At 27.7% G+C, this 18,348-nt stretch overlaps 2 protein-coding genes across 5 annotated transcripts; both read left to right on the top strand.

The window, feature by feature from the left end:
- The first annotated feature begins 1,779 nt into the window (after positions 1–1,779).
- Positions 1,780–7,451, top strand: LOC141531642 (kelch domain-containing protein 10 homolog). The gene is made up of 3 exons (XM_074249561.1): positions 1,780–2,773; positions 5,337–5,720; positions 7,115–7,451. Exons 1-3 carry the CDS (start codon positions 2,075–2,077, stop codon positions 7,283–7,285), a joined length of 1,254 nt encoding a protein of 417 aa, XP_074105662.1. The 5' UTR covers positions 1,780–2,074; the 3' UTR covers positions 7,286–7,451.
- A 3,797-nt stretch (positions 7,452–11,248) lies between these two features.
- Positions 11,249–18,186, top strand: LOC141531658 (uncharacterized). 4 transcript variants are annotated; one of them, XM_074249581.1, is made up of 6 exons: positions 11,249–11,343; positions 13,315–13,620; positions 14,590–14,760; positions 15,648–16,296; positions 16,375–16,841; positions 18,044–18,125. In XM_074249581.1, exons 4-6 carry the CDS (start codon positions 16,126–16,128, stop codon positions 18,123–18,125), a joined length of 720 nt encoding a protein of 239 aa, XP_074105682.1. In that variant the 5' UTR covers positions 11,249–11,343; positions 13,315–13,620; positions 14,590–14,760; positions 15,648–16,125. The 4 variants fall into 4 exon arrangements, with proteins under 4 accessions (XP_074105682.1, XP_074105681.1, XP_074105683.1 ...); XM_074249580.1 differs by having other exon boundaries at positions 11,301–11,416; XM_074249582.1 differs by lacking the exon at positions 11,249–11,343 and adding an exon at positions 11,759–12,474 and having other exon boundaries at positions 18,047–18,186.
- Positions 18,187–18,348: the final 162 nt, after the last annotated feature.

The following is an 18,348-nucleotide window of genomic DNA, read 5'->3' as shown; positions in this document are numbered from 1 at the left end:
TTTACATGCTTCAATTTCTTTTTATTGATAATAATAAATTTGAAATTTGAATATTATTGTATTGAAAAGAATTTTAATAAATTGAATTCTTTGATTATAATTTGGGTGATTCTAAAATACCATTCCAGGTATACAAATAGTGATTATAAATGATTAATTATTAATTAGTGATTATCAATTATCAATTATAAAAAAAATTTTTTGTTTTTCTCTTCTCTTAAATCTCTTAAGTCTATCTTCTCTTTACAGATGTTATTTATGATGACACTGAAGTTGACAAATATTAAAAATTTTTTTAGAATTTTATAGCAATTAAATTATTATAACAAAATTAAATTAAAACGTTTCACATGTGAAAATTAATAAAAATCACAAGTGAAAATTTTTAAAAACATTTTTTATTGTAATTAATTTATTAAAAAAATTTTTTTAACTAACAGCTGACGGCTAATTTCACTGTAATTATTTATTGTATACAAATATTAACTAAACATCCTACACATGAAAATGTAATATATTGCTGTTAATTGCCGAAGGCGTTTCTTTTCAAATAAATAAATAAATAAATAAACAATTTGTGAATAAATTACATCAAGATCAACAAAATTGTATTCTAAATTAATTGCAAATTTGTTTAGTTTAAGGGGTTATATCCATTTGTAATTTTGAAAAAATCGAAAATTTTTTTTTTGCATATTTTGAATGTATATATATTCGAGAATATTGTCTGTAAATTTCAAAGTAATCCGGTAAAGAGTATCGGAGTAATAAGCGTATTTGTAAAGATGTCTCCGAGTGTTTGAAAGTAAGCGGAATTGTAAATTTAAATAATAGCCAAAACCTTAAATGCGTTTTTCTCGAAACGATGTTTTCAAAGTCGGTGAGGAATTTTTCTCCGAAACGGCTTGACCGATTGACTTGAAATTTTCATAAGATCTTCTTAGATACTTTTATCAGGTAATGATCGAAGGAATAAAGTTTCTGATAAAAATTTCGATTTTTTAAGTCACTTTAAAGTGTAAATTTTCGTGCAAAAAAAGATTATTTTTTTGTTGGAAAGCCGCCATTTTGTCTAAAATCAAAATTTTGACTATTTCTTCGATCATTACCTGTATTAATCTATCCTAAAAGTAATCCTTTTGGTTTTTTTTATTTCAAATAATTTGGATCAGAGATATCTTCCTCACCGCCTGACACCTTTTTGTGGAGGACCTTCAGGAGATCTTCTACAGGAACAACGGAACCCAATATTTTTATTAATAAAATATAAATTATTAAAATACGTTAAATTCGCTAAATGTTGATATATTTTATGTACATATTCAATAAGAAGCCTCTCCAGAAAAAATTAACAAAAAAACACATTTTTTCGAACTTACAAATGGATATAACCCCTTAAACAAAAAAAATAAAATCTCAAAACCACTTCAATCATTTGATTTCAAAGAACAATAATTTTTTCTTCATGAATTTAATTTTATTTTAATATAGGCTTATCGAATATAATTGTTATTCCAATATGCTAGCTTATCGGATTTGTAGAAGAAAAATAATTAATAAGAAGTTATTTTGAAGTGAAAAAATTATATCTTAAATTCCTATCAATTTTCAAAGAATGAACACAACGAAATGATGAATCAATGGAATTTCTTAGAATTTGTGAGTATGTTTAAAAAAAAAAAATAAGCCTCATTTAATCGCAAAATCCCCACTACAAACCTTTTGTTCTTGATTTCATATAAAATCAATAGTTTCTTGAGTTTCGTCTTCCAATTCAGTTAATTTTCTAATCTTCGTTTGTCATCTTTTGTAATTTGAAAAAATATTGTTTAATTTCTTGTCCAAATCACTGAAAAAAAATTCCAAAGTATAAAAATTTGTAGAAGGAGTATTGTATTGATTTGTATTGACTTACTAATTTCTGGATCTAATTCTAACTGTAGTTTAAGTAATTTTGCTTCATTATAATCTGAGTGCCATCACAAATCACACATATTGTTTAGTGTAACTGACATAAATTTTTTGCCATTAACATATCAGTGAAATAATCAAATCTGAAAAGTGTTTCAAAAAAATGTTCATCTTTCAACCACTTACATGTAGGAGAGAAATTGTTAAAAGTGCCTTGCACCCGTCAGGTAGAATATGCTCAACGATGTACAATGATGGAAAAATGTTGTACGTTTTCGGTGGATTTGATCCTACTAGTGCCAATTATCAATTGTTCCAGAGTTTACCACACCCCAGACACAAGCCTGATTTTCTTGATCTATGGGGTTTCGATTTGTCGAAGAAAAGATGGAAATTATTGGCAGATAAGGAAAAATTGTATTTATCCGATCTAGTTGGTGATCGAATAATTACCGCAATATTTTTTGAAAATTGTTTTACGATTTACACTTACGCCTCTCTGCCTGATCATGAACAACAAGGTCGTCTATTTGGTGCTGTTGAATATCATTATAAAAACGATCAAGTTTTTACTCGATATAATCACGGACAACATTTTGATTCAGCCGCAACTAACATGATTAGTCATAAAAATTTTATTTACGGAATACGACTGGCTGGATTTAAAAAAACCAGTTTTGATGTCTATGAATTAGATTCGCACAATTTAGAATTAATACCTTTCTCTAAGTATGACACATCCATCGAGGATCGCAGCTATTTGGTAGCGGCTCAGCACACTTTAGCTTATGATGGAAAGTCCATTTTTGTTATTGGTGGATATATTCATCTGGACTCTGGAGAAACATTTATCCCTTTGACTGTAAATATTATTATTATTATTTTAATCTTTATTTTTATCCTAAAGACTGCGGATAAAGAAAAAAAGTCTTGAATTAAAAGTAAATTTTTTTAAATTAAGAAAATCTTAAGGAAGACTGAAATTTCTTGGAAGAAGTTAAAATTTCTTGAACGAAGTTAAATTTTTTCAAGTTAAGGGGTTATATCCATTTGTAAGTTCGAAAAAATGTGTTTTTTTGTTAATTTTTTCTGGAGAGGCTTCTTATTGAATACGTACATAAAATATATCAACATTTAGCGAATTTAACGTATTTTAATAATTTATATTTTATTAATAAAAATATTGGGTTCCGTTGTTCCTGTAGAAGATCTCCTGAAGGTCCTCCACAAAAAGGTGTCAGGCGGTGAGGAAGATATCTCTGATCCAAATTATTTGAAATAAAAAAAACCAAAAGGATTACTTTTAGGATGGATTAATACAGATAATGATTGAAGAAATAGTCAAAATTTTGATTTTAGACAAAATGGCGGCTTTCCAACAAAAAAAAATCTTTTTTTGCACGAAAATTTACACTTTAAAGTGACTTAAAAAATCGAAATTTTTATCAGAAACTTTATTCCTTCGATCATTACCTGATAAAAGTATCTAAGAAGATCTTATTAAAATTTCAAGTCAATCGGTCAAGCCGTTTCGGAGAAAAATTCCTCACCGACTTTGAAAACATCGTTTCGAGAAAAACGCATTTAAGGTTTTGGCTATTATTTAAATTTACAATTCCGCTTACTTTTAAACACTCGGAGACATCTTTACAAATACGCTTATTACTCCGATACTCTTTACCGGATTACTTTGAAATTTACAGACAATATTCTCGAATAAATATACATTCAAAATATGCAAAAAAAAAAATTTTCGATTTTTTCAAAATTACAAGTGGATATAACCCCTTAAAAAATTTGAAATTTTAGTGGAAATACCCAAACTAAACTCCTATTAAAAAATTCTATGAAAATCAAATAAATTGTCTCACTCGAAAATATCTTAGGAAATGCCTAAATACAGCTCCTGCTAAAAGCGAAACTCAAAATTCTAATTTTAAAAGGTTTTTCATGGAAATTGAATTTTTTGCACACCTTACTAGCCAGTAATGCAATAATTTTTCTCCAATTTTTAATTAATATTGTTGACCTGATATATTTCTCTCCAGGGAGAAACAATTTAGCCACAATTTATATCTAAATTTGTCATTAAAGATAAATTTGACTGAAAAAATAAAAAATTTTATTATAAAGTGTATCATTATGATTAAAGAATAGCTTAACAGGTAGAGCCTTTGGTGCGTAACCTAAAGATCCAGGTGCGAGTCCTGGTCTAAGCCGTCCGAATTATTTCTTCAGTTAAATTTATCTTTGATAGTCTAGACGTTGTATTATCTTTTCGTAAACTTTTGAGGTCGGTGTACAAAATGAAATTAGTTTTATGTTTTTTAACCAACTGAAACCGAACATTGCAGTTATTTTTTCGAAATCTCGGACCATCAATTATTTATAACTATTTGCTTGAACAATTGTTTAAAAAATAATTTTTTTGTGATTGGTTACTTTTTTTTTTAGATATTGATGACAATTTGAAGACGAAAGTTACACTTATAAAATTTTCCTAAAATTGATAGTTTCTAAGTTATGAATTTTTGAAAATTGAAAATTTTCCATTTTCACAAACTTTGATGATTAATTACATATAAATAAATTACGTAACTCTAGGTTTTATTTGCATGATTGTAAAGAAGAATATTCAAAGTTTTTATTAAAACAATAATATAATAATATCCCGTTGTAATTTGTATTAAATAAAAAAAAAAAAAAGTGATCAAAGTTATTGCATTTATTAAATAACTGCATGCGGTGCCGAGTCAAGCGAGTTACTCAATTTTGTACACCGACCTCAAAAGCTTACGAAAAGATAATATAGCGTCTACACGGAGAAAATAAAACACCAATGGTTACTGTTTTATACAAATATTAGAAAAATATTCATAGACAGTAGAGAGTCCTGTATCCCTGATTAAAAAAGGAATTTGATAGAATTAAAAAAATTTATATCCTCACGAATGCTATCAAATCCTGAAAATATGATTCAAAAGGATTCAACATGATTTATAATTTTTAATTCTGTTAAATACTATTTAACTCTAAAAATATGACTTAACAGGATATGAAATGATTTAAACTGTTAAATATGATTAATTAGGATTTAAGATGATAGAAAATTATAAATACTTTTAAATTCTACAAAATGATTCATAATGATATGCGACATCTCGACTTGAGATCCTAGGAAGCTTTCCTAGATTCCTGCGATGGTGTGTGTATGTATGTATGTATGTATGTATGAGACACGACTGGTTAATGCCAGCGCACGACTCAGTAATGTGCAGAAAATAGCCAGTAGTTTTAATATAGCGCTCTCTACTGTCTTGAGCATTTTAATCACTTTTTCTCGAGAGTTGTTAACTGTAACAGATAAATTTCCTATTAATTAATGAAAGATATAATTTATGCTTAAATAACTTACACTATTGCAGAGCATTCCAGTGTTCGATTTTGAAAGCAAAACCTGGAGAATTATGAATACTTATGGAGATTACAGCCAGTTACCACATTTTCCAATCTTTCCAGCGGAAAGAGTGGATTTTAGTATTACGCAATTTACAGACCTAAACACTGGTGACGTAAATGTTGTTATATTTGGAGGAACCAAGCCCCCTTGGAGCCAAGCAGTAAGAGGAGCGGAAGTCACAAATGATCATATTTATAGGGACCTTTGGAAATTAAATCTCAGAAGTAAGCAATGGAAATACGTGGGATTGATACCGTCTGTAATAGATGGTACTAAACATTGTGCTACCATTTCACCTTATGGTCAGTTATGCATCTTTGGAGGAATAAGGAAAGCCATAGACGACGTGGTATGTATTCATCACCCTTTAATTTAATCTATGGGTGATTCTCTGCAAAGACGTCTTAAATCTATACAAAATTGTCCGACCAAATTATTTTTGATTTTATTAGAAAAAAAATTAACAAGGGCTACAAAACTATCAGTTTAATGATAATAAATAAATAAACAACCAATTTAATTTTTATTTTTTCGATATTTGTGTATCTTTTGCCATATAGCATGACAGGAGACTGTTTTTTTTTTATCAAATTGAGAAAAATCAAGCAAACTATTTCAATGCATTCAACTTTTCAAGTTCTCAATTAATATTTACATTAATTAGAATAATATTAAGACTTAAGAATCCAATTTTATAAATAAATTATAAATAAAAATAGTTGCCAGGGGACTGAGTTTCTCGTGGCTCAGACACATGTTTCCAGCACAAACAGTGTTTTTGACACTAAATAAAATGCCGATTAGGCGCTAACAGCACTACAGTTACTAACTTAAAGCTAGTTAGATTCTTATAAACTTGACAAAAGGTAAAATAACACGCTGGATTTTTTTTTTGGCTTTAAACTTCTGGCAGGGGATTGTTCTTAAAACGCCTGGGACAAACTTTGGTTTAATGAATTTAATTAAACAAATTAATTATCGGTACTTTTTATTGAAGAAGATTGTTAGTTAACTAATTAAGTTTATAAACATTATGGACCAAATTATATATTATGGACGAATAATTTAAAATTTAATTTTAAAGTTTCAATTTTGGGAATGGGACAGCCCAGGGGACTGTTATTTCGGTGGTTTACGAATTCATAGCAAAAAAAGCAAAATTTATTTCATTTTAGTTTTCAATCCTCCAAATAGAAATGTTTTTTTACTTTTGTAATAAACTTTTTTTTTTTTTAGTTACAAAATAACAATTTTTCTAATAAAAAAATGCCTGGGACAGCAAAAAAAAATCCTTACAGAGAATCACCCAAGGGTGTGCCAAAATGTAACTTCCTTGATGTACCTCTTAAAACTGGAATTTTGAGTTCCGCTTTTAACAGGAGTTGTGTTTAGGCATTTCCTGACATATTTTGAGCGTTAAGGATTTATTTGATTTTCATCGAATTTTTTACCAGGAGTTTTGTTTAGGCATTTTTGCTGGAATTTCAAAATTTTTAAATTTGGCCGAACAAAACTCCTGTTAAAAAAATTCTATAAAAATTAAATAAACCCTTAACGCTTAAAATATGTCAGGAAATGCCCAAACACAACTTCTGTTAAAAGCGGAACTCAAAGTGCCAATTTTAAAAGGTCCATCAAGGAAGTTACATTTTCGCACACCCTAGAATCACCCCTATAAGTAATTATCTTCTGACTAAATTTAGTAGAAAATAATATATATGTTTTAAATAATTTCTGTTTTAGAATATATGTTCGTCGCAGATTTATTCAATCTGGCTCTGTGTTCCAAGATTAAAACAAATGTGTTGGCAAGCTCTTCTGTATTATATTCCAAATATACCTTTACTAACTGAAGATCAAGTAATAGCACTTGGAATCAAATGGGATGTTTTCACATCACTAAATTATACATAAATTGATTACTAGATTTTATATGATACTTTAAATGCTTCTAATATTTTTCATTTTGATAATTTTTTCCAATTTTTAACGATACATTTGAAATTATTGCACTGAAAAAAAATTTAATTAGATCAAAAAATAATTGAATTCCTGGATTATATTCTTTGTATAAATTGTATTTGTTTCTAAGATCATTGAAAGTTGATTATTGTTTTTAAGACAGAAAATATATACTAATAAAAAAATTGACTGGATTTAATTAAATGAATTTTGAACCGAAAACATTATTTTGAATGATACTGAAGTTAGCCGTCAGCTGTCAATTTTAAAAATTTTTTTAACTAATCAATTACAACAAAAAAAAAAAAAAAGCTTCTAAAGATTTTCACTTGTAATTTTTATTAATTTTCACATGTGGAACTTTTTAATTAATGTTTTTAATAATAATTTAACTGCTATAAGATTCTAAAAAAATTTTTAATGTCTGTTAACTTCAGTGTCATTATTTTAAAGAGTTTGATCATTTTGATTCAAGCAAAAAAATTGTTGAAATAAGTAAAATTTACTTGAATCAAAATGTAACTTTTGTGATAGACCTCTTAAAATTGGAATTTTAAGTTCCGCTTTTGACAGCGAGTTGGTAATTTCCTGACATATTTTGAGCGTAAAAGGATATATATGATTTTCAGAGAATTTTTTAACAGGAGCTTTGTTTGGGAATTGGGTATTTGCATGATTTTGATATTCATAAACTTTTGATATTTTTACATTCTATATAATTTTTTAAAATTTTTGGAAGAAAAATTTTTCGATGTTGTTCTTAAAAATTTAAATAATTTAATAAATAAAAGTGGTCCTAAATTACATAAAAGTCACGTGATGTAAAACGTGATGTGATTGGTGTGACGTCATTGTGCTGTTTGTAGCGCGTATATTTGAATGAGCATTTAAGTCATGTATAATATTTTACATTGCTAAAAAACTTAAAGTTAAGTTTTTTTCAATTTTAAGTTTTATACATCCTATTTTTAATGCTAGATTTTGTTGAAAATAATTTAAAGTGAAATAAATTTTTGTGAAATGTTTTTTTTAATTTAAAGTGAATGTGTTTGGAGGTTATGAACATGTCAATGTTGTTATACTAAGACTTTTGAGAAGCATCAGTTCAACAGTGTAGTTTGTGATTATCAACAAATTAATAAAAATGCCTCATATTAACAAATTAAGTTACCTTTATATTCAGACTTTCAATTTAGAATTTGTAAATCTATAGTTAAAATAAATTCACCACAAAAGTAAAACACCCATCTAAACATTATTACATTCCAAACACAATCTCACGATCCCGGTCTATAGGTCGCAAGACTTGGACCAAAATTATATTTCAATAAGTCTAATCTTGGACATAACAATTGGCGCTCGAACAGGGACCCATGAGATTTTGTCTGGAATAATATACGGGTGTTTACATTAAAACACTTAATTCGTTAAATAAATTCTGATCTGCTAACATTTCTCTTAATCCTAAATTGTTTATTGTTAAATATTGGAAGTTCTGGCGCGGGAACCTCGTTCTAACCTTAATATTTTATGATAATTTTCTAATTTCCAAACTATTACTTTTTAAAAATGCTTTAATTTCTATTTCCCTATGCATGGTCTCGCTATTATTATCCACTATTTATTCTCTATTTATCCTGCATAGTAAAATCTGAAATTATAAATCCAAAAGTAACAATGGTAAATTTGAATAACGAAACGTAAAAACAGAATTCATTATAATTGGTTGTGAAACTCTGATCAAATAATATTGTTTTATTTTTTTTTTTTTTTTTGGTATATTGTTCTATCGTAGACCTTGCAAACGTTAAAATTATTTTTAAACATTTGATGTCGAATGACGAGAATAAATCTTATTCATTAAGGAAACACGGTAACCTCCCTTTTCCACAAGGTTTAGTGGACAAACCAAGGAAACCGCGTTTTCAAATTGCAGACCGTACTACAGACTCAGGGGTCGGTAGATCAGTGATTTCACCAGAAATCACGTCCGACGAATCCGATACAGACTCGCCTCCTAAAAATAAAACAAAATTAATTAATCAAATCGCGGATCAAACAGAAGTTATCGTTCCTGTCGATCCAGAACCAATAGACAATCGTCAAGTTGTAGATCCTCCAATAAATAATCGAGATTTAAATTCAGTCGCGAACGCGATTTTAATACCGGTTTTACGCGAAGAAAATTTTGAAGAAGACAACATGGCTTTACCTGCAAATCAACATATCTCGTTAGGCGACGCCTTGTCATTCGTTCCTAAATTTGACGGTAATTCCAGTGAGCTTTTAGAATTTCTAAATTGTTGTAAAGAAGCCAAGTCTGTCTTACCTGATGGAGCTGAAGCAAATTTAACTAAACTAATTTACGGAATAAAGTTAAGCGCAAAAATAAAAACTTCCTTGAACTCAGTAATACCCGCAACAATCACAGAGCTAACAACCAAATTAAAACAAATCTATATACCCAACAAATCACTCTTTCAATTACAAGGGGAGTTGGGTCGTATTTATCAAAAAGAAAACGAACCGGTAATAGAATTTGTAAATCGGTTGCGTAGGAAAGGACATGAAATCGTGGAGTGTCACAAAGCGGAAAACCCTGACGCGATCGCTGCTGCTTTAGGAGAATTTAAAACTAAAATCGATTCTTCTATCGCGAACTGTTTCATGCAAAATCTGGTCAATGAAATCGACCAGCGTATGCCGGTTTGTAACACAGTTGAAGAAGCTCTAACTAACGCGATGAAAATCGAAAAAAAATTAAAAGTACGAAAAGAATTGCACCGCGATCCAAACGCGGAACACAAAAAGGAATTTAAAAAAATCGAAAGACATCCCAATAACGATAGACCCGTTAATTTCGTCGCTAATAATCCAACTGCCGGAAATTCAAACGCGAGACATAACAACAGAATTTAATGGAACATTTATAAAAATTTTTTCTGGTGTCGATTTACCAGTATTTCTACACGTTGGAACTATACACCAATAAAACTCATTTTTTGACGACATTTCGAGTAATTAAATAATTTTATTTTATTATAAACAACACAACCAGATCTTTTTTTAATCAATCACAATTAACACAACAATTATTTACACCTGCCACGTGTTTACAAGAGATTGGCGCTTAAAATTTCAAATGAAATAAGCACTATGACGTCACATACACGAGATGGAGCTACTTATTCATTTAAATATCTGCTTTTTTTTATTTATTAAATTATTTAAATTTTTAAGAACAAAATCGAAAAATTTTTCTTCCAAAAATTTAAAAAAATTATATAGAATGTAAAAATATCAAAAGTTTATGAATATCAAAATCATGCAAATACCCAATTTCCGCTGAAATTTCAAAATTTGGCCGGAAATATCCAAACAAAGCTCCTGTAAAAAATTCTCTGAAAATCAAATAAATGTAATGAGCTAGTTTTATGCTAGTTCTATGCGGGTGAATTAATGGTCAATATAGACTAATGTTTGACTGCTGTTTAACCGTGAATTAATTGGCCATATTATAACCGTGGCAGTGAAACCACTAGGGAACTAACATTAGAAATTATTTGAGTATTTCATAACAATTAAATAATTATTATCAAAATTTAATAAAAAAATTCTGAATGTGAAAACTAAAAAAAATTATGAGTGGAAATTTATTAAAGAATTTTGATTATTGTAATTGTAATTTATTTTATATAAAACATTAAAAAATTAACAGTTTTCAGCCAACTTCAATATCATAAAACATTCGGAAAAAAATTTTGTCCCCCTTCCCCACATTTAAAATTTAACAAATGAATTTTGATAGCTTGATCGACTTTATAAAAAAAAAACACCGATTTTGATAAAAGTTGATATCGATACTCGATTGTTCAATAGTCATTATGTTCCTAGTTTCGGGGTAGTTGTATTGTTTCTGTTTCTGTCTTTTGTAAATTAATCCGCAGCAGCAAAAACTCTGCCCAGTTGAATATTTAAAAATTTTCAATAGTTTTTTTCACTGTCTCACTGTAAAAAATAAATTAAAAAATTAATATTATTAAATGAAAATTAAATATACGTATTAAGTGTAACAATACTGAAGTTAGCAATCAGATGTTAATTTAAAAAAATTTTTTAATAAATCAATTACAGTAAAAAAAAGCTTCTAAAAATTTTCACTTGTCATTTTTATTAATTTTCACATGTGAAACTTTTTAATTAATTTTTTTTTTTTAGTAATTGCAATATTATAAAATTTTAAAATAATTTTTAATGTCAGCCAACTTCAGTATCATTAAGTACAATGTGAAGTAAACAAAGGACGCACTGGAATCGTTTGTCAATTATTTTTAATAATTTTTTTTTTTTTTTTTATTAAGTTAATCTACATACTTACCGCACATAGTTGTTTAAAATTAGGCTTACTGAAATTTAATTTTCTAAAAATGTCAAAGTTTACAAAACAATTGTATACGTTTAAGCCATTTGTTCTGCAGGAACATACGTCTGAATATGATGATGATGAACAACCAGAAGGAAGATGTGGAAGTAAAATATATTATAAGGGCTACGATCTTTATATTTACCGTGGAAGTGATCCAGCAATCATCGATATTCAAGAACTAGAAGATGACGTAATTCATCTTGTCATAAAGCCTGAATTTCATGACATGTCGGTATTTAATTTACTGTTAAGAAAATGGGCGTACATTGACATTGAATTTCAATTACCATTACGGCAGCATAATGAGATTGGTGTAATCTTCGAAAGGAATTTGCTAACCATTTGCACTATGCAACTACCTTACTCTGATAAACTAACAGACTTATATATTATCGATATTCTCAATGAACATATTATCCATCAGCCTCTTCAAGGAGAAGTACCTAAATATCCTTCTTCATGTAATATAATTCGTGATGGAGAATATTATTATTTCGTTGGAGATGTTGATGATCAAAACAATTTCGTTGGCAACGTCTACAGGATAAATATGAAGAGTGGAATTTGGGAATGTGTTTATAAGTGTCAAGGAAAAGATTAAAAAAATGAACTTTGGAAAAGTATTCCTTATTACCTTGTTTTTGATGGAAAAACGATTTTTACTTTTTTTTGTCTTGATGAGACTGATGATGATTTCACTCCATATTCTTTTGTGGTAATTGACCTTTTTAAGTTAATAATATTGTATTTATTTGTAACTGACAAATTATATGTTTATTTTTATAAACATAATGCAATTATTAATAATGCAATTATTAAAAAAAAAAATGAATTAAAAAGTTTCACATGTGAAAATTCATAAAAATTACAAGTGAAAATTTTTAAAATCATTTTTTTATTGTAATTGATTTATTAAAAAAATTTTTTAAATCAACAGCTGACTGCTAACTTCAGTATTATAAATTTTTAGATTTTTCTTTAAAAATAAACTAGGCATAGAAAATTATTTATAAAAATCTCATTTATTTATTAATAAATAAATGAATAAATTAAATTTATAATTTTTTAGAGCTTTTAAAGATAAAATTTTTAAATAAAATTTTCTTGCTATAATTTGTTTGTTAAAAAAATGCTGAAAATTATCAGATGGCTCTCAATTTCAGTATCATTTTTATTAAATAAGCTATGTAATAAAAAGAGAATATGGAAAATTTTGTCTCCAGCATATTTGTATGATAAAATAAGATTTTTTTAATTAAATTTAGTGTCGTTGGGAAGGTTTTGATCTGAATTAGAGCTTTTTTAATGTTTCATATCCTTTTTAGCAATAGCTAATTTATTATAATGTTTTCAAAGTAGTCATAAGTAGATTTTAATTTCGCTACACAAATCATTTCTTTATTTCTTTATTTTTTTTTGTACATGTGAATGTGATTCTATGTCAAAAATTAATTTATATAATTAAGGGGGAACACCTCTGTGACAATAGAAAAAAGAGGTGATTTTTGGGAATTTTTAGATGATATTTTTAGATTAATAATTTTGTATTTATTAGTAAGGAGATGTTGATCATGTACCGAATTATCCAGTGGACAGAGACGGACCTAGCGGAGCTCGTTTTCAAATTACGCACTATCAAGACTCTAACAATGATGTTATAGTTATTTTATCAGGACAAATGGCTATTAATAAAGATCATAACAATGATTTATGGACATTAAATCTCAGTACTATGACATGGAAGAACATTGACAATCATGGAAGTTTAATACCACGAACGTTTAAAAGATACTCGATTACTGTGTCCCCTGCCGGTCAACTTTTTACATTCGGTGGATTTATCGGTGAACCGAAAGATAAAGTATGTAATTCATATTTTAAAACTAAATTTAATAGATGTCATAGAAAATCTAATTATTGCTTTTGTCCTCATAACGCAACTTTTCAATAATTTTGCTACTTCCCAATTCAGCTCATGCTAGTTTAAAAAATACTATTAACTCAAAAGTTCATATTTGTATATACTATAGCTCACACAATCCTTATCGAATCTTCAGTTCGAAGATGAGCTGAATCGGCCGGTTAATTTAAAAATTACAGCAATTTGAAATTTTTAAAAATTGTGAAATATTTTATTTTTTACTGTCTCTCCGTGCAATAATTATTGAATGCAACAACTTAATAAATAATTGTAAATTTTATCTAAAAGCTTATTAAATAATCTTCAATATACAAAGCCATATATTTTGCTAGATCAGTAAGTTCAAAAATTGCAACAATTTAAAAGTTTAAAAGTTTGAGAAAGTTTTCAGTTTTGCTAGTTCTTGACGCAATGTCTATTGAATTCGATAATATAATTTATTAATTTTCTGTAAACTGCATCTGAAAGCTTATTCAATAGGATTTTATTTAATTTATTAATCTCTGACAGACAAACATTGAAACCGTATTCCTCTAACAGCAATGAGAATAAAAACGACTAGTACGATTTAATTTTAAGGATCCAATAAAGACAAAAAAATTTTTTTTGTTTTAAAATTAAAGCTCGAATAATTCTACATAAGATGGACATAATTTTGAAATAATTTAATAATATGTCAGAGGGTATAATCTATGTATTTGTGTTTGTTTTTATATTTTATGATATTAATTGATTCATGTATTTTTTTAAAAATGGGTTGGTGTTAATATTATCAGTTGTAATTTCATTAGAATAGAAATTATACTTCTATTTTGACTAGCGAATAGCTTTTTTCTTATTACATTAATGTAATAGATTACGTATTTATGTGGTTGTATTAAAAATATTTTTTTTTTTTTTTTTTTTCAGGTTCCCTGTTGCTCTCGTGTTCACTCAGTTTGGATTACTATTCCAAAACTCACAGACATTTGTTGGGAGTCTATTTTTCACTATTTGCCGAGCTTGGTTTCAATGTCTCCAGAACAAGTTGAAAATCTCGGTATTTCATGGAAATTTTTACAATCGAGTATTAACTAATAAGTCAGTATTTTTATTACGTTTCCTTTTTTTAATCAACAATCATATTTTTTTTATACGCTTAAGTATTGACTTTTATCACTATACATAGAAAGTGTAAATGTTTACTCATTTAATTTTTTTTTTTTTTTTTTTTTTTTTTCAAATAAGTTTATAATGATTTAAAATATAATTTGTTTGTCTTTTGATTTCATAGCAATCATAACACTTAACAGTAACGTTAACAAAAAAGATCGAAAATACTCGAAGCAATTTCTGAAACTACAATCTGAAAATTTAATTTGTTTGTTCTAAAATACTTTAAATCATATTAGACAATTATTTGAAATACACTGAAAAAAAAAATTTATTTTGAAAAAAATTGGCATTGTTGTGACAAGATATTAATTTGTCAAACATTTTAAACAATTTTATTTCTTAGTTGAAGAAATAAAAATTTTTCTCATATTTTTTTGATTTGGAAAAAAAAATTTTGGCTGAAAATTCGCAAGTTGTTTATTTAAAATTATTTTTTTCCAAATCAAATAAATTTTTTTTTAACTAGAAAATTACTGTGAGAAAATTTTTTATTTCTTCAGGTAATCAAATAATTGTTTGAAATTTTCATTAAATTAATATTTTGTCACAACAATACTCATTTTATCAAAATAAATTTTTTCTCTCAGTGCACTTGTAAATAAGAAAACACTGAGTGCTAAAAAATTTAATGAATCTTTTTTTTTAAGCTTTTTTAATTGTATTATTGCGAGCTCATGAAGGTAACAATGAAGAAATATCACAGAAGTTAAATATTTATAATAAATTTATATTACTAATAATTTTTTACATTTTAAAAGAAGAAATCAATTTATTCATTAATATTATTAATATTAAACTATTATTTTTTTTAGATATCAAAAATAATTTATTAAAAGTTTGTTTTTATTGGTCAAAACAAGCAAAAATTTACAGTTTGTTGACAAAAAAAAAAAAAAAAAAAAAAAAACTTGACATGGATTAAATTTAAATTCCCAAAAGATCTGTTTATAAAATGAGACTACATTAATATTCACGAACTAAAACCTCGAGGCCATTGTACGGGAGTCCGAGGCCAATGTCCGGTCGATAAACTGAAGACTCTATGAACCTATGGAAGTTTTTCTCTTGGCAGGACATCGCCAAAGGATGTGGGCAAAATACCGGTTCTTAATTCTTGAGGCAAAATAGACAACAATAAAAGTGTATATGTATCTTGAGTTATTCTCCTACCTCAGTCACTCTCACCCGTTGGTGCTTGTTGGTTTAAACAGACCAACAGAAGAACAAGCTCTGACTTTACTGTAGGCAGTTCGGCTCGTATGACCCCGTGAAAAAGTACCAGGAAACATCATGCAGCTTAATTTTTTATTTTTACTTGCCGGTACACTCATCTGGCATTCTACTGATGCACATCCAGCAAGCTATGATCAGCGTCAAACGGGTGATCTCAACGTTCAACTTGACTTTAAGGACATCCAGGTCGTTGCGCTTATGGACACAGATCTTCTTGGTGATTATGTGGTATGCTTATTTAATAATAATAATTTAAATAAAATTAATCATGCATTAATATTTACACTCATTAATATTTTTTTACAGGACTATAATTACTCTTATGACTACGCTGATTTTACAATAAAACCAGCCTCCAAGCCTACGACTACTGCAGGTCCTACAAGTTCAGTTGAACCTTGGCATACTTGGCCAACAATTCCACCATCATCTTCAACTACTTTGTCATCTACTTCATCATCATCATCCTTACCATCATCTTCTTCTTTTGAACCAGATGCTATTTCTTCTTCTTCTTCTTCTTCTTCTTCTTCTTCAACAACAACAACAACAACAACAACAACAACAACAACAACAACAACAACAATATCTTCAATAACTTCAAACAATTCTTTAGAAACTGAAAAAATATCTTCTTCAACTGAAACAAATAAAAATCCTTCAAAAATAAATCGACGAGATTCTCTGTCAAAATTTGATTGTCCTTCAGGGTACAGTTCAGATGCGAAAGGACGTTGCCGTAAAATAATTCGGAGGCGCTTATCATTTTTGCCGTAAGTAATTTTTATAATTATTAAATTAAATTTAATGTCTTGAATAAAAACTTATTTAGTTTTAATAAAAATCTTGCATGTTTATTTTTAAACAAAGTATCGGCGAGTAATAAGGTCTAGAGAAATTTTGAAAGAAATCCGAGATATTACATTTAATTATTACAATGTATCATTAATATTTAAATTAATACATTAGCGATAAAATATAATGGAGTAATGGTAATTTTCATCATAAACAAACACAAAATTAAATTTTTTCAAAAACCTTGCAAATAGGCCGTATTTTACCACGGTAGGGTAATAAGGCCTGCGGGTTATATACTTACTGGAAATAGATAGATATTTATTTTTATGTCAAGGCATTGACATATGATAAACATTGTTTACTTAACTACTTATTTTAATATTGATTGATTAATTTTCAATTTATTATGTATAAATTTAGATTTTGATTTAACTGAGAAGATAACTAAAAATAATGACTTAGCTCACTTACCAAATTCAAATAACAATTTGTTATTATGTCCTACTTTGTCGTTAACAATTAATATTTTTTAGTTTATTTTATACAATTTTCAAATAATATCAAATCTTAAATAACGAACAACTATCGTATATCTTACAATGACTTACTTGATATTGGCATACAATAACTTAAATATTTAAATTAAACAAGTAATCAAATAATCTATTCTTAAATGCTTCAAGACTAGCTGCATTTATTATTTCACTTAGTAATTCTTCCCAGAGACAAATTGCAGTAACAACAAAAGATGTTTCATAGTAAATTGTACTAAAATTTGGCATTTTAAAGTTAATGTTGTTTTCCTTTACTGCTCGTCTTTCTGATCGTCTTACATCAGTATCTTCAATGAAAAATTCATGCAGATAACTGGGTTTACCAACGAAATAGTTGTACTATACTTGATAAAATTGGTATTAGTGATCAATCATCACTTAAATTGAGCAATAATACTTTTCAAGATGTTGATAAAAATTAGAACAATGATTTTAAATTAAATATAAAATTATAAAAAATTTTTACCATTTACTCAAATTGTTTTTTAGAAATTCTTCTAAGTTTTTAGCAGAAGAAGTTATTTTATATAGCGTTTCTATCACTTAGGCCTTATTACTCTCGAGCACCTTATTTAATTTTGTAAGAAATTATATTCTTCTCTAATAATTGATTTTTAATCCAGCAGAATAATGAAACTGGGGCCAAAAAAAGAAGGAACAAGCAAAGATTTGCGCGCAGCGCCTTGGATATCTAAAACACAATAACTTTGATCAACACAACGTCCAGACCTAAACAAAAAAAAATCGACTTAGATCCTGTCTTAAAATTAAAATGTTATCTCAAAGATAAGCTTCTCTAACCTGTGATTGCTGAGGACCTTGACCTCAACTTGTTTCTTTCTCTTGGTCAGTTTCTCCGTCCACGTATCCATATCCCAAATAACGGTAGTTGTTCTTGATATTCCTCAGTATCTCAGACGTCTTCGCT

Source organism: Cotesia typhae, unplaced genomic scaffold, assembly GCF_013202065.1.
Source record: "Cotesia typhae breed Kobodo isofemale line unplaced genomic scaffold, CoteBio_Ctyphae contig_50, whole genome shotgun sequence".
Taxonomy (NCBI): domain Eukaryota; kingdom Metazoa; phylum Arthropoda; class Insecta; order Hymenoptera; family Braconidae; genus Cotesia; species Cotesia typhae.
The sequence above is the reverse complement of the archived record's forward strand: the minus strand, read 5'-3'. Positions and strand labels throughout refer to the sequence as shown.

Bases quoted from the DNA above. Each gene is read 5' to 3' on its own strand.
- LOC141531642 (XM_074249561.1), top strand. From the start codon at position 2,075: ATGTTCATCTTTCAACCACTTACATGTAGGAGAGAAATTGTTAAAAGT. The intron at 2,774-5,336 runs GTAAATATTATT...ACACTATTGCAG, and splicing joins AAACATTTATCCCTTTGACT to AGCATTCCAGTGTTCGATTT. The intron at 5,721-7,114 runs GTATGTATTCAT...TTTCTGTTTTAG, and splicing joins GGAAAGCCATAGACGACGTG to AATATATGTTCGTCGCAGAT.
- LOC141531658 (XM_074249581.1), top strand. From the start codon at position 16,126: ATGCAGCTTAATTTTTTATTTTTACTTGCCGGTACACTCATCTGGCAT. The intron at 16,297-16,374 runs GTATGCTTATTT...ATTTTTTTACAG, and splicing joins ATCTTCTTGGTGATTATGTG to GACTATAATTACTCTTATGA. The intron at 16,842-18,043 runs GTAAGTAATTTT...TTTTTAATCCAG, and splicing joins AGGCGCTTATCATTTTTGCC to CAGAATAATGAAACTGGGGC.